Raw genomic sequence first — 23,392 nt, 5'->3', positions numbered from 1 at the left:
TAAGGTGACGGTTGAGACTACTGCATGTAATACCGACTGGCTGCCGCCGGTGGTGGAGGAGGATCCTATAAGGAAAAATGTATCCCAGACTGCTACCTGGGCAGAGGGTATGACATGTTAGGGGTCTTACACTATTAGAGACAGTGAGTCTTATGAGAATCAAGACGCTCTAGAAGCTTTCATCTCACTACCAGATTTCTCAAAGACTGGTAGTCTAGTTAGGTCAGGCTCAGACCCAGAGTGTGACCCCGGCAGAGGGTGCAGAGGTTCTTTGGGTTAAGGTAGCAGGGGAGGGCAAAGAGTTAGACCCTGGGAGATCTATTAAAACAACAGACAATATTGTAATTCACTACAGGCAAAACCAGGGAGGATGATCTATTATGGGATCACAAGGGAGTGGCATTAACTCATACCAATGAAAATCGCCTAGATATCTGTGGTATCTCAGATAAGAAAGGACTCTCTGGCTGTAAATACTTAACACCTAAAAAAACAAATATGAATGTACTTTACAATCGCCTGAATAACATTGTGCCTCAATCTGCCAGTCAACACAAGCTATTAAAAACCTAATGAGTCAACATTAAGGTAGACTGCAGGTCACGTCCAAAAAGTTGGAAGATGTTGAAATTCGAATGTGGCAAAATAAACTACATGTGTTGGGGATTCTGGAAGGGAATGAGCGGGATGACCCGAATATGTACATTTATCATTTAGTTCAGCAGTCATTAACTCAACTCTGTGACTGGGATATCAATAATCAGATACAGCAGACGCAGAGATTCCCTTTCTGCAAGAAAAACAAAGGAGGGGTAGCTCAGTAACCTCATGCCATCCTGATTTTGATTGGGAATTTCATGTTCAGGCTATTTTCCAGCTAGCTTGTCCAAGTTAACTAGATAAAGCCTGTGGTGACTAGTTCTTACTCAGTCTGACTTTTGTCAGGAGCCATTAGAAGGCAGCTGGCGCCTTCAGGAGACAATTTCATCTTTTCAGAAACTTGGCACAATGATCTCATTAGAGCCTGCTAAGTCCAACACCTGCTTTAATGGCCAAACTACATATTGTCAAGACCCAGGGAAGACACAATGGGTGAAACCTAATAGCGAGTGAACTGTCTCTTAGCACTGTCCACCTTATGTTTAGATCATTAAGAGCTGAGCCTGGGGGAATTAGGAGGTTACTCCAAATTAATATCTGCCCTTTTTTGGCTGCAAAATGCTAAACACGGTTGGTTAAGGGCATATCTTTGGATTCTGCGAGTTCCGATTAGGTTTCTCTTTTCGATCTGTAATTGCTTTCATTTCCTTTTGTCCTCTTTTTGCTCTTTAATTGTACTTGGAGAAATCAGGCTGGGCAGTTTTATTTTTTTAATTGAATCTTAAAACACACTTGGAAGGAGCTCTGTCAGCAGTTTCCCAATTCATCACGATGGGGAGGCATTGATGTGTGCTCACACTGAAGTTATCAAAGTCCTGCTTGGGAGAGTAGGACAGGAATGATTGTTGGTGAACAGCGGAGTGATTGGGTGTTGAAATAGGAGCTAGGTTGGAGTGGGGGCACGAGGAGCCACAGGAGGTGTTTGGTCATGAAACAGAAACTCAGGGGCGGCAGCAGGGTTCTTATGGAGTAAAAGCACTAAGTGAGTTGATTGAGTCGAATCATGCCATGGAAAAGGTTTCAGTACATCAATAGAAAATAGTTTTGACAAGGATGTTTGCATACTTAGTTGTAACACAAATGGCACGCATTCCACTGCTAAAATTCGATTTATTAGAGACCAATTAAGCACTAGGAACACCTATCATCTTTGGGTTCAGGAGTCACATAACCAACAGTGAACTTAACCTAAACGCTCTAATCATACCCTTGCTGCAAGAGACTGATGAATCAAAAAAGGGGGGCATTAACTCATTCCTTCCACCTGGAGAGTAATCAGATTAAGTTGGATAGGTCAGGGAGATGGCTGATCACTCATACAGGGACAGGCAGTTTACAGGTGAACGGTATGTGTGATTTATGCCACAAATGCAGATGATCCTACAATGTTTAATCTCCTTCTTGGTGAGCTCAGAATGTGGCAGGACCCAATTTTCATCTGCAGGGATTTTAACTGGACTATCCAGTCGGGTGTGGATTCCACAAAATATTGGGAATTAATTCAGTGCTGCATGATAAAGTTCAGTGCAACTACGAAACACATTTGTGAAACATGCTCTTTGTGATATCTGGTGGGCTTTTTCTTTGCCAGGCATAGTATTCTACCCACAGTGTCTAATTAAAACCTAGGATTCCAATGGATCATAACCCGTTGTCATTATGTGTCAAGTAAATTGGTTAATGTCACAGCCCCACGCCGATGGACTGTTAATTAAAAAGTATTACTGGAACCAATGTCTTAGTTTTATCGGTCCTGGGCTAAGCAAATTTATTAGTACCATTAAAGGCTTTGCAAGCCAAATAAAGTTTTAGGGTGCCTTAAAAGCTCTTGTCTGTGGCCAGACTACTAGCTATACTAGTCGAAATGGTAAGGAAGAACGGTTCGCTGAGGTAAAATTACAGGAGAAACTTCAACTGGAAATTGAATATTCACTTCGACGCTGGTACCGGAATTGTCCAGACAGTGTCTGACATATCTGGTCAGGACAATAGACCTTTCAACAAAAAGAATAATTTGGCATTGCGCAGAAGACACGCTACTGGCAAAACGGTTACAGGCTGCTGAGATATTAGTTGTTTTTCATCAATTTTATTCCAATCTTTCGAATGATGACTGCTAGGCAACCCAGAGTATGGTCGACAGCTATCTTCAGGCATTAAGGCTTAATCAACTCGCAGTGGTGCAGGAGGTAGGGCGGGACACTTTAATCAACAGGGAAGAAATTGAAACTGCTATCAACCAGCAACGGGTTAAGCGGCATGTCCAGATTCTATCCCGACAGAACTTTACAAGCAGCTTAAAAACATTACCCGACTTTCGCTCAAACTTGTCAGCTCTCCCAAGTCAACACTGCTGTCTTTGTGTGTGTGTGTGTGTGTGTGGGGGTGTGGGGGGACTATATGTGGCTATTGTCTACATTTAGCTATATCAGTGCTAGATGTCGCAGGGAAGTCGAAAAAGCCCCAACAAGATAATCCCGTTGGACACCGAAAAAGCATTTAATAGGGTCTCCTAGGCGGTACCTGTGGGTGGTTATGGTGGGTCAGATTTTAGAACACAGAGTAAGTCACTTTACTCCTTTTTAACTGCCAGGATCACTTTATGATGCTATCCAAATTAATTGTGGCACTAGTTAAGGATGCCATCTACTCCCACTTTTATTTGCTCTCTATTTAGAGCCATACATTCAGGTACTCCAATCATCTGCTTGAATTCCATCTTTGAGGTTGCATAGTTGGGAGGTCAAGCTCTTAGACTACGCAGATTTTGCAAACTTAACATCAACCCCTACAATGGCAATGCCAGCGATTGAGGATGTTGCTATGGTATTCGGACAAGTCTCAAGATATAATTTGAATATGGAATCCATTAGTTCTCTTAATTATGAAGCACTATACACAGAAGGTCTTTCTATAGTTAAAAAGTGGAATAAGCTACATCTAGGTCAAATCAGTAGATGTAATGATATTACAATGGGTATCTTTCCACGGTATCTCTACCTATTTGAGACTATTCCCTTATATCTCTACGGTAGATATTTATTTATTTTTTTTTAAAAACCAAATTTAAGTAACTGGCAGACATTTCTATGGCAATTTAAAACTAAAAAAAAAAAACTTAATTATTGTAAAGCTATCTGCAGCTTCCCCATAGTCAGAGTGGGTTTGCACTTCCATCTTTTTGATGGAGTCAGGGACATGGGACCTGTCCGGCTTATTCTTGGAGTATCAGATCTTTCGACAAACGGCTTAACAGCAAAGGTTTGATTAATGCGACCTATTTCAAACAAACGCAGTTTAAGACTCTACCGGTATATCAGGAGGTTGGCAGGATATCCAATTCATTTGTCATACCATTGTTTCGTCAGTTTGCTTCTATTCCACCATTTTTTAAGGGCAGCTTTTTGAAGCTGTTGGAATGGGTCAAATATTTGACCCTAATCAGCTTTTTATATACGGAGTTCGATCTATTCAGGAGATAAGTAATTAATATCAGCTCCCCAAAAGTGCATTTTTCTGCTATTTACAACTAAGAGAATTTGTATTGCGCCTTTCTTCCAATAAAATTAGCATGATAGTAATGAGTTTCCACATAGCTTTGTAGAAGTATCACAACACGTTAAATTCATACTTGTTACTTAATTCTGGTTGGCCAGGAGAATACGGCAAATATATTTGAGATCTTTTCTGCTAGCTGGTCACGTTATCTGCCTTCCAGTCTCTATGGCTGAAATAATGACCACTAATCTGCCAGAGTATTTTAAACGTCTCCAGGTTGAAGATCTACTTTTTAGAAATATTGCATTATCTATACTATACAGCGTATAAGTTACATTAAAGGGGTCTAATGGAAACACTGAATCGCTTTTGCTGTAGCAAGCCCGGTGCAGACACTGTACAGATCTTCACAGGTTGTGATATTATTCAATACTAGTGCGCAAAGTCTTCAAACTGATAAATCCAGTACTGAAGACACAAGCAAGATTTGACCCTAAAACTATTTTACTGGGTTATGCACCTAAAGTGTCATCTGATCTTTTCAGGGCCTTTTTCTTTACCATAACATCTGCAAGATTGCAGATTGCTTGAGCAAGGTTTCAGAAGGTGACCCAAGATCATTTATCTTGATGGAAGGAGATCGTATTCCTTCATGGATTGGAACTGGTAGTCATACTACATCATCCGGGCGCCGCAAGTTGAGAAAAATCTATGAGTCGCTTAGGCAGAGACTTTCTGGTGTCATTACTGGTTACTCAGTGTAAATATGAAGGACTGTGGACGTCTAGCTTTGTTATTGACTCTACTTTTTGAGGGCTAATGGATTTCGCAGTTCGAAATTACCGACTCATGCCTGATGGTTTAATATTTGGGATTTATAGGTTTGTAGAAATTTCTAGATATTTATATTGTTGCATTGTAACTGCTTCATTGAAATGGCATCTTTTTAATAAAATTTAAATAGATGATTCGTTGTACATGTATTGTCCATCAGCATAAGCAAAACTGAGTTTTACTGCTGGAATAAAAAGGCCTTGATAACCGAATGGACTGCCGTCCAATCCTTTAGGTTGATGTAGGATGAAATGTATTTTGGGGCTATGTTCCCTTGTGATACAAGATAATGCATGAGATCCCAATCCATCAGGCAGTTATCCTTTATAAATGTTTGTATCAAGACAGATCAGCGAAGCGGACTCCATTTCACAAGATTCTTCACACTGCACCACCATCGGAAGATTGAACTGCAGTTAGACCACCCAGACACCGCTATAGAGGCCCTACATAGTGGGAAGTGCAAGGCACACGGTAGATGCAGAAAATCTTGGCTCCAATAAGGTTTTGTTTTAACGAGCAGCAATCCACAATCCCCTCAGAAGGTACATGTCATAAACTAGAGACACCATATATATTGAGGAAACTCTGATCGTATGGGTGAGCATCTACTGTAGCTAGATTAGGACATGGGTGGCAGGGGGAGCTGTATTTGGTTTAGATGACCTCCACATCTGGTGAGAGTCTAATGATATCCAATAGCATATTGGGTGCAGAAGACTGTCTTTAAAACTTGTGGCTCGTGTAGCTATAAGCTGCAGATTGAGTTGGAAGAACCACTGGCTGAGTGGGAAGATGGCGAGGCGGGTGGCAATGGAGCTAGAGCCACAGATTTTGCCAGGGATGTGTCTAGAGTGTGATGTATCTATAAGGAGGTAAAAGATATGAAACATTTAGAGACAGGACTTTGAGGGAAGGCAAGTACTTCACGAAATACTCTGAAAGAGAACCATCTAGAATCCTTAATATGTCAACTTCCTGATCCAAAGCACAGATACTGATTTTGATCTCCAGTCAAGGAATATTTCAAAAGGGTGGAGTGAACGACAAACGGCTTAACAGCAAAGGTTTGATTAATGCGACCTATTTCAAACAAACGCAGTTTAAGACTCTACCGGTATATCAGGAGGTTGGCAGGATATCCAATTCATTTGTCATACCATTGTTTCGTCAGTTTGCTTCTATTCCACCATTTTTTAAGGGCAGCTTTTTGAAGCTGTTGGAATGGGTCAAATATTTGACCCTAATCAGCTTTTTATATACGGAGTTCGATCTATTCAGGAGATAAGTAATTAATATCAGCTCCCCAAAAGTGCATTTTTCTGCTATTTACAACTAAGAGCCATCTTTTTAGGCTACTCAGATCTCCTAAACAACAAATACTGGTGCCCTCACTGGTATTAAACCAGGCTGGAAAAGTCAGTCTGTCATTAACAGTTCTAGACATCTTCTTGCAATAAGGAAATTCCACCTGAAGATGAGATTCTGAGGGTCAAACAATCCAGATGTTTGCAATTCCTTTAAAAAAAAAAAAACACAAAATTAAAAACAATCACCGTTTATTTTTCCTAACTTGGCAGGATTCTGGAGCACCAAATGTCAGGTTATATTGTCAGTGCTCTGATCTAGGAACCTGCATATGGGCAGGCCAATTGAGAGTTTGATTATCAATGGATACCCTGAAGGAGAAACAAAGGGTTTGTTCTCTGGGAAAATACTAGATGTAGTCTTAATATTTTGAATTGAAAAGCCTGGAGATGTGATCCCACCCTGAAGCCCATCTAATGAAAAGCCTAAAATAGACTACTCCTTTCCGTTGACAGAAAAACAATTCTGAAAATATCTTTCAAAGATCGCTCCTCTTTCCTGCAGCTGCCAACCAGATTCCACAGACCATTCTGGTGTACTGAGGGGGGACAAACTGCTACACAAAACACCTACATACAATTGTATCCAAAGGCGGAGAAGAACAAATGTGACCAAGTGAAAGAGTGCAAGCAGTAGATCCTACTGAAAACGCACAGTATTTTACAGTACGGTGGAGGTGTTTCCAAATTGAAAAAGTACTAAACAAGGCGCAAATGAAGAGAAAATATACAGAACTGGTTTAACAAAGTAAAAACGACTTCAGCATAAACACAAATACAAGACAGTTAAAACACAATTTGCAACAATGTGAAGAACCAAAAATTCTAGCAGCAAATATAGTTAATGTTTCACTTTAACACAGTACCTAGGATCAATAGTCAGTCCCACAAAGAGAAAGGAAAATGCTACTTACCAGTATGCATCTGTTCTTGGCATGTGGAGCAGTAGATCCGCACACTTATGCATAGATTGCCATCTGGTGTGGGGCTCGGATGTTTGAACTTTGTTAATGTAGAAGTCTTTGTAGTCACAAGATAGGTGACTTCTTCGGTTAGTAGTGCGCATGGACATCGACTCCATCCTTAGATTGTTTTGCCATAAAGGGTGATGGAGTTAGTTAGAAATAGAAAGATGTCAATGTGTAATGTATCTAAATAAGATAGTACTGCAACGCATAGATGTCCGGGGTGGCGGGTGGACGAATGTGGATCTACAGCTCTACATGCCAGGAAGAGATGCATACTGGTAAGTAGCATTTTCTGTTCGAGGCATATGAGCTGTAGACGCATACATTTGCATAGACTATATGGCAGTCCCCCGTTAGCAGTGGCTACGTGTATTTGTTGCAGTAGTTTGAAAAAGAGGTTTAGTACATCCTGGCACACACTAGCTTGTTGTTTTGCTTGCAAATCTACACAGTTGTGTTTTGTGAAAGTGTGCAGTGCAGACCATGTTGCGGTTTTGCAAATGTCATCCCTGGGGATGTTTCCTAAGAATGCCATGGATGCACCTAGTTTACGTGTGGAATGCGCTCTAGGGGGAATGGATACTGTACGCTTTGCTTTTTGGTAGCATATTTGAATACATTTAACAATCCACCTGGCAATTCCAGCTTTTGATATTGGACTGCCCTTATGTGGTGGTGAGAAAGCTACAAATAGATGTTTAGTTTTCCTGAAATTTTTTGTCCTTTCAATGTAATAAAGGATAGCTCTTTTGACGTCAAGCGTATGAAGAGCTCGTTCTGCTACGGAGGCTGGTTGTGGAAAAAAGACTGGGAGCTCAACAGACTGGTTAAGGTGAAAGGCCGAAAATACTTTAAGTAAGAATTTAGGGTTTGTCCTAAGAACCACTTTGTTGTGATGTATTTGCAAAAATGGTTCTTGTATAGTCAATGCCTGTAGTTCACCCACTCAGAGATGTGATGGCCACAAGGAAATCTACTTTCCATGTAAGGAACTGTAACTCACATTTATGTAAAGGTTCAAACGGGGGACCCATAATCCTAGTAAGCACAATGTTTAGATTCCATACTGGAGAGGGTGGAATTCTGGGAGAGATTATCCTTTTAAGGCCTTCCATGAAACCTTTGATGGGAGGTACCCTAAACAATGACAAGTGTTTTCTGTTCTGCAAGTAAGCTGCTATAGCAGCAAGATGTAATCGTATGGATGCGTATGCCAGATTACATCTTTGTAGATGTAGGAGATAACAGGTAATATTAGGAGTTGAATCATCTAGTGGATTAATTGTGTTTTTGCAGTAACAACAAATCTTTTCCATTTAGCTGCATAGCATGCTTTAGTGGTAGGACATCTAGCTTCTCTAATAACGTTCATGCTGTCTGGTGGGAGTTTGGTTACCTCAAACTCTAAGATTTCAGAAGCCAGATCGCTAGGTTCAGTTGCGCTGGTTCTGGATGTCTTATCTCTGTGTGAGAAGCTTTGGGGAAAGTTGCAACATTTGGTGTGGGACTACTGAGAGTTCCAGTAGTGTTGTGAACCATGGTTGTCGGGCCCATGTTGGCGCAACTAAGATCATGACGAGACTGTTTGAGTTTGTGCACCAGTAATGGAATGAGTGGGAGAGGCGGAAAAGCGTACACAAATCTGCCTGACCAATTCATCCATATCGCATTGCCTTTGGACAATGGGTGTGGATACCTGGAGGCGAAGTTTGGGCATATTGTGTTTAGATGTGTGGCAAAGAGATCGATGTCTGGTTGGCCCCACATTTGAAAAAATGGATTAAGAACTTGCGGATGAAGTTCCCATTTGTGAATCTGTTGTGGACCACTGAGCAGATCCGCAATTTGATTGCGAATCCCAGGTAGATGCTCTGCTAAGAGATATATCTTTTGAGGAATGGCTCATCTCCAAATGCTTTGTGCAAGCGTGACAGCTGCAGAGTGTGTTCCGTCCTGTTTTTGTATAGTACATTGCTGTTATGTTGTCTATTCTTCGGAGGACAGCTATGCCTATGAGATTTTTCTGGAATGACTTTAGGACGAGATATATGGCTGTAGGAGAGTAGGGTCTGCTATCCTATGGTCACCCCAAATTTTTGCTTTTTGCTTCACTGGTTTTTGACATATGGAGGCTGTGGGCCTGCTAATCAGACCCTCATCCTGCTGTTCTCTCTAACTAAATTGACACTATGCACCCTAGGTGCATAACCAATTGGAATTGGATCACCCTGTGAGCCCCTGTACCAGTGTACACTAGGTACCCAGGGCATTGGTGTATCTAAGGCCTACCAGGGGCTGAAGCATGTATTATGCCACCCCTGGCCTGGCCTCACAAATTTGGATGCTGCCACCACAGACACAAGTCTGCCCTCCTGCTGCTGGGAGTCCTTCCAGCTTGGGAGACGTGGACAAAGGGTTTCCTGCCAGGGGAGGTGCGAGCACCACCCCACACAGGATTGTGTATTGGTCAGGTAGGGCTTGAATGGAATCAGACATGCCTGAGGCTCACAAGGAGCCTCGGTGCATATGCCAGTTCAAACCGGTTCTGGGGCACACCAGCCCCGGACCTGGGGCGAGCTGGACAAAGGATTGGGGGTGTAACCACCCCCCTTCCTGGTCCCACCATTAGGGAGGGACCTAGCAGGTAGTCCGGCCCCTAGAATCCGCTTAAAGGTAGGAGCTGTGTCCTAAGACTTCAGACATCCTGGAATCAACTTGAACTAAAGAAGAAGACGGGAACTTCAATGCTCTGCTGCACAGCGGACAGAAGGAAATCTCCCCTATGGTCAGGGAGTGACCATCTTGCTAACGCAAGCACCAACCAGCTACTCGACGTCTGCTTTGCCGCCGCCTCCCGCCAGAGCCCTAGCCCAGAGCCCGACAAGACCTGGACCTCCAGACCTCTCACCGCCCGATCCACAGTCCCTGAAAAGAAGGAACCCGTGGAGGCACCGAGACACGTGGAGCCAGCCATCTTGAAAGACCGACGACAAGCTGCAAGCGCGACAACAGAGGCTCCCTCCAAGTTGTGCTTTGGGTCCTGAGAAGCCCAACATCCGAGCAGCATCTGCACCAAAGGTGAGCCCTCTAGCATCTCCACGATCTGCGTGGGGCCCCTCTGCACTTTGCATCTCGACGCGCCTGCCCGATCCCTGGCCCGTTGGCTAGTGGCCATTTTGGCGACCTAACTTGAAATAAACGACGCTGGTCTGGTTGCTCCAGACTGGCCCCAGCTGCTCTCCAAAAGAGCTGCCCCTCTGACCTTGCTGGTCAGAACAATCAGCTTTCTTTACTTTCCACGACTCCTGCCTTTGCCAAGGCTTGTTTGCTTCTTTCGAGTCGCCGACACCGCCGACAGCGAGAGCCTGCGTGGGAGAGCTCGTGAACCGACTCCTGGACGTCGTCGACCTTCAGGGACCACGTGGCTGCAGAGACAAGCTACACCTCATCACCTGTTTGCACCCGACATCGCCTGGTACCTACCTGGTGCCACGCCGGTCACTGGCTAGTGACTGAACACTGTCCCCTCTGCTTTCAGGTCTTCTACAACTCCGATCCACTCTTGGATCCACCGCATCTCTTCGGGACCGACCGCCTGCAGCATCTTTGTCATCAGGCTCCATTGAATTGATAGACGAAACCCGACGCACTTCGAGACCTATGCACCCGCTTCCTGTGGGTGAGGTAAAGCTGGCACTCCGGTGCCCAAGTGTAGAGAAACATCTCTAGTGTCTGTGTTTTAAGTCTTAAGTTCGTAGTCCATCCAGAAGACCCTTCTAGCAGTAACTTTTGAACTTTTACGCACCCATTGAAAACCTATGGGAGCCCGCGTGTAACTTTCCTCACTGCACACGCGACCCGTGGACCTCCTGGTCACTAACTGAAGTTAGCTCCTTGTAGGCCCCGCGATTCTAGAGGCCCTAGGCCTTTTCCCTTTCGTGGTACTTATACCACTATTTTAGTATATGGTTTGAGTGGCCACCAGGGCCCATCCATATAAAGTGCAACTTCTGTATATTGTAATACTTTGTTTAACGATTTGTGCTCCTGTGCTCATAAAGAGTCTAGGGGATACTTTGAGTAATAAATACATATATATTTTGAATATATATCTGTGTGGTGTCCTTTCATTGGTATAAAGGGGGGTTACATATGGTAAAACAGCTTGCTTAACACGCTTTAACGAGTTTAGCCTCAAAGACTGCTTAGCCTACGCTACGTCTAGGGCAGCTAGTCCGAAAAGGTTGACTTACAACCACACCATAAGGGTTGCTTGGCATGGTACAGGGTGGTCACTTTAACTAGTGAACATCATATACCAGGCCAACTTCTCACAATGGCCAATAACTCCAGGTGATTGATGTGGAGGAGTTTTTGTTGAGGGGTCCACATACCCTGGATGGTGTGTCTTAAGAGATGAGCTCCCCAGCCGGTAAGCGATGCGTCTGCTATCAGCACTATTTGTGGAACCGGATCTAAGAACGGCCGCCCTTTGGAAAGATTTTGAGTGTTCCACCATTGTAGAAAGTGATCTGTGCAGCGGTCTACAAACACCAGATCTGAAAGTTGACCCCGAGCCTGGTTCCATTGTTGTGCTAGGCATTCCTGTAATGGACGCATCTGGAGTCTTGCGTAAGGAATGATTAAGATGCAAGAGGCCATCATCCCGATCAGCTGCATGAACACTCAAGCTGGTAGTGAGTGTTGTGGCTGAAATGTTGTTGAGGGCTTGCATACTGCCTATCCTGGTTGGGTTGGGGTATGCCAGGGCTTAGGAAGTATCTATTGTCGCGCCTAGATACTGTTGGGTGTGGGACGGGTGTAGATGCGACTTGGTGAGATTTATTGTAAATCCCAAGTTGTGTAGCAGCTGTATTGCGTGTGTCTTGTACACACTGGTTGCGTGACTTGGCTTTTATTAGCCAGTCGTCCAGGTACAGAAACACATGAATGTGTTTTCTTCTTAAGTGGGCTGCTACCACCAGGAGGCATTTTGTAAAGACTCTGGGTGCTGTTGTGACTCTGAATGGTAGGACCTTGAACTGGTAATGTTGTCCGTCTACAACACACCGTAGGTATTTCCAGTGAGCAGGGTGAATAGGAATGTGTAAGTAGGCGTCCTTGAGATCTAGAGTGGCAAGGAAATCGCCTTGTTGAAGCAGAGGGAGGACCTGTTGTACAGTGACCATGTGGAAGTGGTCGGATTGTATGTACAGGTTTAGCGGTCGGAGGTCTAATATTTGCCTGAGAGTGTCGTCCTTTTTTGGAATGAGGAAATAAAGGGAGTAAATCCCTGTGTTTTGATGATGTATGGGAACCGGTTCTATTGCATGTTTTTCCAAGAGAGAGAACCTCCTGCTTTAGAAGCGCGAGATGTTCCGTAGACATTGGACGTTGTCTGGGAGGAATATGGGGTGGAGTAGAATTGAGTTTCAGGCAGTAACCATACTGGATAATGTGTCTTACCCACCTGTCTGTGGTGATGTAATTCCATACAGGTAGGAACTGTGGGGTCTTCCCCCGACCAGAATTGTATGGTCTGGGGGGAGTGAAGGGAAGTCACTGTTTTGTGGTGGGGGAGGTGCGGGTATTATAACCCCGACCTCTACCTGTTGTTGCCTCTAATTCCCTCTAAAGTAACCTCTGTTGGGGAAAATTTGAGTGGGGCTTTTATAAGTGGAGAAGGTGTCTGTACCAGTGATCTTGGAGGCGCCCCTATAAGAGGAGCGACAAAAAGAATCTCTACTCATTGTTGCTTGTAGAGCCCCCATGGATTTGGCTGTCTGTGTCCTTTTTCATCTTTTCTAAAGATGTGTCCACAGTGGGTCCAAACAAGTGTTCTTGGTCTAAGGGTTGATTGAGGATGGTAGACTGTATACCTCTTGCTTAAAACCCGATATGCGCAGCCACGCATCTCTACGTAGTAACACGCTTGTATTAATTGCTCAGGATGCTGTGTCCACAGCATCCAGGGCACATTTTATTGAGGTGTTCGTGATTAACTTTCCCTCTTGTATGAGATCATTTGCTTTGGTCTTGTACTCATCTGGAAGATGTTGCATGAGTTTCTCAAGCTCATCATAGTGGGCCCTGTCATACCGCACAAGTAAAGCCTGCGAGTTAGCAATGTGCCAGAAATGTGCTGCCTGAGACGCAACCCTTTTATCTGATGTGTCCAATAGCTTCGATTCCTTGTCTGGTGGAGGGGCATCACCTGTGGTCTGGGAATTTGCCCGTTTGCAGGCTGGATCGCTTGGAGCTGGCTTGTATTTTTCCTCAATCCTAGGATTAAGCACCCTAGCCCAGACAGGATCTTTAAAAACCTCAGGGGCATGTTTAATCATCCCTTAGAGCATAGGGAGAGCATCTGTTTTTTTGTGGCTGGAAGAATGTCTCTAATAAACAATCTTCCTCTACAGGGTCGGAGTGCAGTTGAACCCCATGGTATTGTGCAGCTCTATTAGTTGCGCAAACCCTACATTATCATCTGGGGGGGGGGGGGGGGGATGGTCTAGAGGGATACAAATCTGGCTCAAGCACATCTGGGACATTGTAATCGCCCCAAGAGTCATGAAGTGGGGTACTGTGTGTTTCATCATCAGTATCTGTGTGATGTGGGTCTATTCCCTCATCCTCACCCCCCTACATCTTCATCATCCCCTTGTGGTGCAGGTGAAAAAGGAGGCACTGGAGAGTGTGCTGGAGAGAGTATAATGTTTGTGGGTTGTGGAGGTGGAGAGAAAGGCCTCATAGGTGAGGTTGACGAGTCTTTTCTTGGAGGGTATCTCAGGTGTTTGAGGTGTCCAATTGTCTCTTCTTAGGTGGTATGGAGGTGACTTGGCAAGTAATGGGATCAATATTGAGTGTTTTTTGTTTAGGATCCAGTAAATCTGGATGGAAAAGTTCTTTGGATCTGCTGTCTTTTTTCGGCGCTGAGGATTTCGGCTCAGAGTGGTGTTTTGCCCTGTCTTCCTTAGCTTTAGGAGGGGTTTTTGTCTCCTTTTGCTTGGTTGGAGTTTGACTCCGTAGATGTAGTTGGGTTTTTTCGGCTCTGAGGACTTGGTTTGAATTTGCTTCGGTGCCGAAGGTTCGGTGCCGAAGATTCTGGGGTCCACAGGACCTTGGGTTTGTGTTTCGGTGCCAAAGATGGTTTATCGGCACCGTGGTGTGGCTGGCTCGATCCCGAGCTGCCTGAAGGCTTTGTGGGCTTCGCAGCCGGGCCCGGAGGCGGGGCTTCTGAAATCTTGTCGTAGTGTCGACCCAGACCCGAAGGTGAAGGTGTTACCAGAGCCATGTGTTTTTTCGGGGCTGGGGCATCAACGTCAGTACTCGCGGTTCGTTAACCTGGAATAATCGTCTGGTCTTCTGAGTCTGAATCGTCCGCTTCGGAGACGCTGGCTTGTTCATTCCCGGTTCCGGATCATCTGTGCCTGCCTCGATGTCTTCAGGCGCCGAAACTGTTGATCTGGACATTTCGTGATGTCAAGCCCGGCGATCACGTATACTTTTCTTAGACCTGAAAGAGTCACAGGCCTGGCAGTGTTGACTCTCGTGTTCTGGCGAGAGACAAGAGGTTGCAGACCTGGTGGAGATGTGTGTGGGAAGTTAGCCCCACACTTGCATTTATTAAATGGAGTCCTTTCCATATGCTGGTTGATGGCGCCGATCCGCCTACGTCGACAACCGGACTCGAAAGGTTCTCTGGAACTGGATACGCATGGAGAGAGATCGCTATTGAAACAATACAGTCGATCTGTGAGTTTTACGCGTCGAGGAAGAATCGAAACGACGTCGACCCGGAGCGCAGCTAATTACACTCGAACCAGATGGCAGAAAAAAAAAACAATCTAAGGATGGAGTCGATGCCCATGTGCACTACTAACCAAAGGAGGAGTCCCCTATCTCGTGACTACAAAGACTTCTACAATAACAAAGTGCAAACATCCGAGCCCAACACGAGATGACGATCTATGCAAAAGTATGCGATCTGCAGCTCATACGCCTCGAACCTGGAAATTCAGATTAACTACGTCTAGTCACCAACTGGACATAATCAAACATCCCCTTTGGACTTAAGCTAAACCTAAGTGACTGTATTCAACAAGCTCAGAAAACCCATGACGAATTACCAGAAGTTGCTAGGCACTAGACAGACACCACTTAGTGACTTATTATATAGGGCACTAAAGAAGATGCTGGTATCTTAACATCCAGGCTTGTAACTTAACATCTAGGCTCCCCAGGGTTGTGCTTTTACTACCAGCCGTTAATTTAACCCAGATGAATAAGCAACTTTTACATGTTTTCTCCACTTGCCCTCCTCTCTATCACACCATGTCCAGAATTAAGTGTTTACAATTAATTGAGAATTGCAGGTTCCCATGTCGGAAAACATGTGGCCAAACATCTGTAATTTTAATTTCATCTATACCACTTTGTTATTTCTCGCGGTACACCACTAGCCTGAAAGGCAAGAGTAGTTGCAATTATCCCTACTGATTATGGTTGGAAAAGCTTGCAATTATCCCTACTGATAATGGTTGGAAAAGCTTACAATAATGATAGATTGGAAAAGTCAGAAAAGTACAATATATGGACTATGCATGAATGTCTAGTGTATAAAATATATTAAAAATACATTTAAAATACTCATCGCAAGAATAAATACATAAAATATACGACAGTCATGAATATATCTAGAAATAGTCTGAGAGAACAGTATTTCAAGCACACTTCCTTAAAACAAGAATAATCTAAAAATGTTAATTTCCCAATGAATTGACAATCTTTTGTGGAAAAACAGATGGCAATGGCTTCTGACAGATCTACAATTAATTAAATGCATTTCTTGGGTATTTCTTTCGTATGTCTAGTAAACTAGGACATACATTAAGTGCTAAATTGACTCCTTTATAGTTACACAAGTGGCAGGCCTTTGTGGATAAGCAGTCAGTGTTCCACGACCCCTCAATTTGAGTTATTGTTATCAACCTTACCTTATGTATTTTAGTTTGAATCCTGGATTCAAATTCAAGCATAAATATTCCTTTATTCTAGAGTACGACTCATATAATTAGCATACCAAGGTTCTTGTAATGCCAGCAAGTCCGCAGCTCTTTGCAGAAGGTTTGTATAATTAACCTCTTCCGCTCCAATTTGGGGCAATTTGATAAGATCTGGAGATAGCAGTAAATTGTTTTCCCCGATTATTTTATTAACAGATGCCAAGTTCAGCCCAGTACATAAGCCTTGGTTTGTTACTTCAATGTAAATCAAAAATCTCAAAGAATTTTTGTTTGCTATTGCACAGTTGCAAAAGTAATTAAAAAAACTGCTGCTGACCGAAGATCGATTAATGCAAACAAGGATAGTTCCAGTCGCATTTTACAATGGAAAGGCAATGAACAAACATTCAACAAAAATATGAATTTTAATTTTATCCACATGGTTAATTGACTTTTCGGGATGAACTAAAGCTCTGTACAATAAAGGTTTCCATCCCTTTTAAAGATTGACAGACTGCATGTCCTCCATGAACTCCCATTAATTTTACTTATCTGAGAGTGATAATATCCGGGCCTTAGTTTTTAAATTGGAAAGAGGACGTATCTACCTTAATATTTTAATCAAAACGTTAAGCCTAGGTAATTGTATAGCAATACTTCTACAGAATCTTGCCATTGACTTTAGTTTAACATGTTTCCCGGCTTTCCCAAAGGCATAACATTATTTCATTATTACATTCTTGTAAATTTGGTAATTGAAGTCCTGATGGAGTCAATGAAAATGTTTTAAAAATCAGCATATGCCAAATAACTAATTGGTTTACCGTTTACCTCCTAGCTTGGAGACATTTTGTGTCAGCTTAAACTGTAGCCCTGTTTTATCGTGGAGAGATACCCAAACATGATTGTGGGACTGATCCCATGACCGCACAATTTATCGCAAAGCAGACGAATAATCGATATAACATTCGTACATATTGAGATTTCTTTTTAAGGTTGTGCCGCCCAATAATTTTAATGCACTGATGTCGCCAATGGTCAGGCATCCGTGCCCAAATCCTGATTGCTTTATAGGAAGTAAGTTAACATTAGACACTCCTCTTAATAAGCTATCATATAAAAATCTTGCAAAGAGTCTTCCTTCAGCGTACAAAAGAGCAATATGGACGACAAAACATACAGGAGTATTGGTTTTAATATCAGAGCAACATAGAAGCTGAATTAACAAAACCTTTACAAGACCAACGAAAGTAAAATTAAAACTTTACCTGCTGACTAACTGGAGTCGGTGCTGGGGCTGCAAGGCCAACATCCAAAGAGTCACAATCAAATAGATCATTTGGACTAATTCCGCTCTCGCTCAAAGCAGCAAGCAAAAGATCTTGTCCTGGGTCCATCATCTCAAAATAAAAAATTAGAATTACAATACTTGTATTGACCTACCACTTTCTGCATACATGCAGTAAACACAGATCTGCTTTATTATTACGGACATTTAGGCATCAAAAAGTATAATATATCTTTACTATTTTAACAAGCATTAACTTTATTTTGTTTACAGTACTTTTATTGCATCATTGTAACATTAACATTTGGCCTAAATACTCCACTCTTAAGAAAAACAGAACAGGGCTTTTCAACTCTGAAGACATTACATGCACTCATAGCTTTACTAAGTATGCACCTTACTTTAAACTGAACACAGAGAAGCACATTAGCTCAGTAGAACTAGATCCCAATAAACATGTTGGTCAGGCAAAAACAGAAATGCATCTGGTGTGCTGTAATATAGAACTGTGCTGCAACTAAGTAACAGGAAGCAGAACAAAACAAACAAGACAACCTTGAAATAACAGGTTAAGTCAGTCTGTCTTGGGTTGCTTGTATTCCGGTTTAAATAGGACCTGCCTTGGTTCAACTCTTCCTTTCCATTGGAGTAGGACCAAGACTGATTTGGATAGGGCTGGGTCTAATCTGAGGTAGCATGGTGGGCACAAGAATGAGGAGTTTGAATGACGAGTTGGAATGCTACCCTGAGCGACTGCTTGTGGTTAGACTTATTGTAAGAATACTTTCATCAACTTGTGTTTACTTGCCTTGTACCTTCATTTTTCTCTTTCTAGTTTAAAATTAGATCGGTTCTCAGTTTTTTCTGGACCTAAATTGCTCTAAGTCACTTGCAGATAGCTGTGAAGGATGTATGAAAGAACTTGTATAACACTCATGGTCAAACATGTTTCTTATCCACTCAATTTTAAGAAAGTTTAATCTTTGATGGGACATTTACTTTTTATTTAAAATGTATTTTTTAGATTAGAGTCTATTGATTTGTTTTTAAATTTAGTATACCAAATCAAAGTATGCTTTATTCGAATTTCATCATAAAAGCAGATACATATAACAATAATAAAAGCTACAATACATACAGCAATTTTTAAAATAGAATTAAATTTGACGCCTATATGGTATCAGAGTACAAGACATACTTTTAGAATTTCTAACTAGATTAACAGTGCTAGTTGAAAACTAACATACAGAGTCTGTTAGACAGTTAAAATTAATTTAAAGCATAAAAGCCAATTTATAAAAAAAAAAAAGTTAATAAAAGTGGGAAAATACAAGTTAAAGGCTAAAAGCAGAATATCATAACAGAGAATAGTCAAGAGACTAGCAGTCTCTGTCTGATCGACCATGCCCATCCAAGATATTTTGCAGTAGCTGTTGAAATCCAAGTCAAAGAGCTAGTGCGTATAATCCGCAGAGCAACAATGCTACTGGTGGTCCCCAGGTTTTTACACATCGGAGATAGCCATATGCGTCTCGGGGCCGAATAAGCTTTGCAGACAAATAGAAAGTGGCCAATAGTTTCTTTAGTAATGCCACATACAGGGCAGCTATCACAAGAACCACCTTCCCATTTAGCAACCAAATATCTGAGGGGAAGTGCACCTGCTCTAAGCTGGAAGAAAAGCTTTCTGTCTCCTGGTCTGGTAATGATATCCCAATAGGGTTCCAGGCAAGGGAACAGTTTGGCTTCTAAAAATCCTCCAGCCATGGATCCGGCACTAGAGTTACTTCAGTACCGAGAGGCAACAAACTCCCAATAAATTTCTTTCAGATGGCTTTTGGATGGAAAAATGACTCCCTCAGGATCTTCCCAGAGCTGGGTCATACCAAGCTCGGTCAAAGTTGCCCTAAGTGATTTAAGCCACCCAATTTTATGGAACACATCTGTTTTAATAATGTCGAGGAACCCCACAGCATAATGAGAGAGCACTGGCGTCGTCCAAAGCCTTCGCCAGTACAAAATCGGACGAAGCCTGACCAAATCTGTGACTGCTCTTCTACCCAAGTCATATTTGAGGGGTAACAACGGGGTGCTTTTAGGGACACCAGTTATTGCCCGGAAAAATTTGTTTTCTGAGCACTGGAGAGCTGCCACCTTCTCAAAGCCCCACAGCTCGGCTCCATAAAGTGCTGATCCTAGGGCCTTTGCTTCATAAACCTGGAGTACTGGTTTTATAGGTTTCGTCAAGGATTTTCTGTGCTCTAAACTGATGGCACCAGACAATTGCCTATGTCTAAGGGTAGCTATATCTATATGCTGACGCCATCTGTTATCGCTAGATATGTGTAATCCTAGATAAGTAAAAGTGTTCACTAAGTCCAACGGGCGGCCATTCATGGTAATTTTTGATTTCAAGCTGCGATGGGGGTTAAAAGTCATAAGTTTGGTTTTAGCCGTGTTAACCTCTAAGCGGTACTCCCCACAAAATTGGTCAAAAATAAACAAAGCACGCTGAAGGCCGCTTGGGGTTTTAGATAAAATAAGCGTATCATCTGCAAACATTAATATAGGCATTTTGGTGCCGGCTAAAGAGGGAGCATCCACCATAGCAGAGAGCATACGGGCAACGACATCATTAACATATAATGTAAAAAGGAAGAGAGCCATTGAGCATCCTTGTCGGACACCCCGTTCAAATCGGAAAGTCCGCGGTCACCACACCCTGCCCCCCCCCCACTGAATCTTAGCAAAGTTTGTTTCGTGGAGTCTCATTATCAATGATAACAACTCTACTGGTAGACCCTGGTTCTTGAGAACCTGCCACAGTTTGGTCCGGGGGACCAGGTCGAAGGCAGCCCGCAAATCGACAAAAGCCGCGTACAAGCTGCCTTCGCCCAGCACCACGGTCCGCCATTGCAAAAGGGTAAAACGGAAGACCTGGTCCACCGTGCTTGTGGACCGACGAAATCCTGCCTGGAAGGGTGATAGGGCATTGGTCTCCTCGGCCCAATCAAGGAGCCTGTTGACAATCACACGCCCCACAACCTTTTGTATAGTGTCAGTGAGGCTTATCGGTCTATAGTTACCCGGCTGTGACCGATCGCCTTTCTTGAACACGGGTATTATTACTGCACCCTGCCAAGAAGTCGGTACTTCTGCACCCTGGGCAATGGCATTAATAAGAAGATGAATGTACTTGCACCAGCGATCTTTGTCATTAATGAATACGTCAGCTGGGACACCATCCAGTCCTGGGGCACGTCCACCAGACACTGAGCTAAGGACCATCATAATTTCTTTAGGACTAAAGAAAATGACTTTAGATTGAGTGAAACTTATATCTGGCCCATTGATAGCTTTGACTCAGCATACTGATTTTTAAAGAATTTTACCCAATCGTCTTCCGGAACATTGTTATTTGGGGGCTCGGGAAAACCCGAACTGCCCCACTTAACAATGCTCCAGAATAACCGGGGATCTTTCCTGTCGCTGGCTGACTTTAACTCAGACCAATGGTGCTCGTCCCAGGCTTTCTTAGCCTTAGCTATGCTAATTTTATATTCCTTTCTGGCTGATCGAATAGAAGTAGACTGTCTTCCCTTGATAGCCATGCCTAAGGCTAGTCGTGCATTTCTACATTGGTCGTTAAACCATTTTGCGGACTTTGGGACTCTGTTTCCTTTGTTTTTCGCAGGTTTAAGGAAATGTTTAATTGCACAGAAAAGGGAGTTGTGTATGTCAACTACTCTACCCAACCCAGAGTTGGAAGAATTAATTTGCTCGATAGCTAGTATTGCTTTGTCTGCTTCATCGCTAATATTAGCAATGGCCAGTTGGTTGGTCGCTAAGTTCACCATCTTAGTCTGCGCATGTTGTTGGTGGGGACAATCAAAGGAGAGACTAGCTCAGTAGGGCCATTGGGCCATTTGGAAGAAGCCCACAATTTATGAACTGCACACAGGGGGTTGTGGTCACTCTCACTCCTCCAAACAACCTCCATGTCACAGATCCACCGCCATAATCTAAGACTAAATATAATGTAGTCAATTCTACTTTTATGTCGCCCGTTGTCAAAAGTGCTGATCCCGTTTTTATCACTTCGTGTCCTCCCGTTTAAAGCTCTTAGGCCCTTTTCATAACAAAGGGCGTTCAAGCTAATAACGTAGTCAGTCCAACGCACGACTGATTTGAGCTCCAACCTCGGAACTCCCCATTGCTGGTCTTGTGCCTCCCCAATAAAATTGTCTTCGTTGACTAGGGGTTCAAATGTTCGATTTAAATCACCCGCAATAACAATGTGATTGTTTAGAGAGTGGATATCAAGGAGACAGCCCAGGGCCGCTCAGACCTCGGAACTCCCACCCCTACTACTCCGGACATAAACATTATAAATATCTAGCGAACCCACTTTGTCTAGGTTCAGTCTGATTAGTTGGATGTCTCTATGGCTGGTGTCGATAACTTTGACAACTAATTTTAAACTCTGCCGGACCCAGATGGTTAATCTGGCCATTGGTCTCCCCTTTTGCCCTTTTAGTGCCGGCACAGAGTAATTCAGGTATCCCTGGGCGAAGGATGGTTCACATAGCCAGGTCTCTTGAAATAGACATAAATCGAAGTCGTTAATGAAACAAAGCCAGTCCTCAGAGTCCAATTTGGAGAGCAACCCAGCGATGTTCCATGAAAGTATCTTCCCTGAGTTACTCCCTGCGTCGACTGTAGGATTAGTTATTTGCGGACAGTCAGGGGAGGTAGGAGGAATAATACATATACCAAGACTTGAAACAGGTGGTGTATTTGCTAGGGCCTCGTAACGGTTTTCAAGGGGAATACCAAGATTGGGCTGGTTACAGAATAGAACTCCTCGGGTGACGATGGGAACGGTTTGTGGTCTTGGGTAAAAATAAGTCAGTTCCCAGGTAGAAATGGAAGACCTCACATTGTGCGTGAACCAGTTGAGAATGTGACTAACTGCTCTGGGATCTCTGAAATTAATTATTACAATGTCCCCATTTATATTCTTGGGGGTGTTTCCCAACCACGGAAGGCGCCTAACATGTAAAATTTCACCATTGATGTACATAGGAAGAGGGCGATTCTGGCCAAGCCAATGAATGACTGTTTTTTAACTGCGAGTAGCCTTCAGTTATCCCCTCCTTCAAGGTTGGGACTCCCGCAAGGACTACTACAAGAGGGACTGCTTCTGGAGGCAATTCTACTTGGGGGCCCTTGCGTTTCTTTGCAATGGGAGATGGAATATTGTCTTTATCACGTGTTGGACTTATTTGTACTAAATCACCGTCCCTCACAACCTCTCTATCTTTAGTTAAAGTAGAGTGCTGCTGTGGATTAGGAAAAGCAAGTCTTCCTGAGCAATTGTTATTTGAGTTATTGGATTTTTAGGGATAGGCTCTATAGATGATACAATAGAGGATGGTACAACAGGTGCTATAGTAGTAGAGGATGCCAACACTGGCTTTAGATGGTTCTTAATTAGTTTTCTATTGTTGCCTATTAGGAGTTCGACATTTTCAAGTCTTCCATCTATTGATTTCAACCTCTCAGCAATAGGTAAAATAAGATTTGAATAGCTGTTCTACATTACCCAAAATTTCCTCAATAGATGTATTATTTGAAAAACAAGAAACGGAAGAGGCTGGAGAAGATGGATTGTCAGGAGGAATTTCACGGCCCTTGGAAGTTAGAACTGGATCAGGGTGGTGGCTTGTTTTATTATTACTCCTTGGCAACACACAACCTCTCTTCCTCCTT

General features: G+C 43.1%; 1 protein-coding gene across 7 annotated transcripts in view; it reads right to left on the bottom strand.

Annotated features, from left to right (window-relative positions):
- Nucleotides 1-23,392, bottom strand: part of SBNO1 (strawberry notch homolog 1) — a 1,282,279-nt gene that overhangs the window by 1,172,170 nt on the left and 86,717 nt on the right. For all 7 annotated transcript variants that reach the window (XM_085634811.1, XM_085634813.1, XM_085634807.1 and 4 more), the window contains one exon: nt 17,601-17,732. In XM_085634811.1, coding sequence (XP_085490937.1) covers nt 17,601-17,732 — 132 coding nt within the window. The remainder of the gene's footprint in view (nt 1-17,600; nt 17,733-23,392) is intronic.

This window comes from Triturus cristatus, chromosome 11, assembly GCF_964204655.1.
Source record: "Triturus cristatus chromosome 11, aTriCri1.1, whole genome shotgun sequence".
Lineage (NCBI taxonomy): Eukaryota > Metazoa > Chordata > Amphibia > Caudata > Salamandridae > Triturus > Triturus cristatus.
Note: the sequence above shows the minus strand (reverse complement) of the source record. Positions and strands in the feature narration are given on the sequence as shown.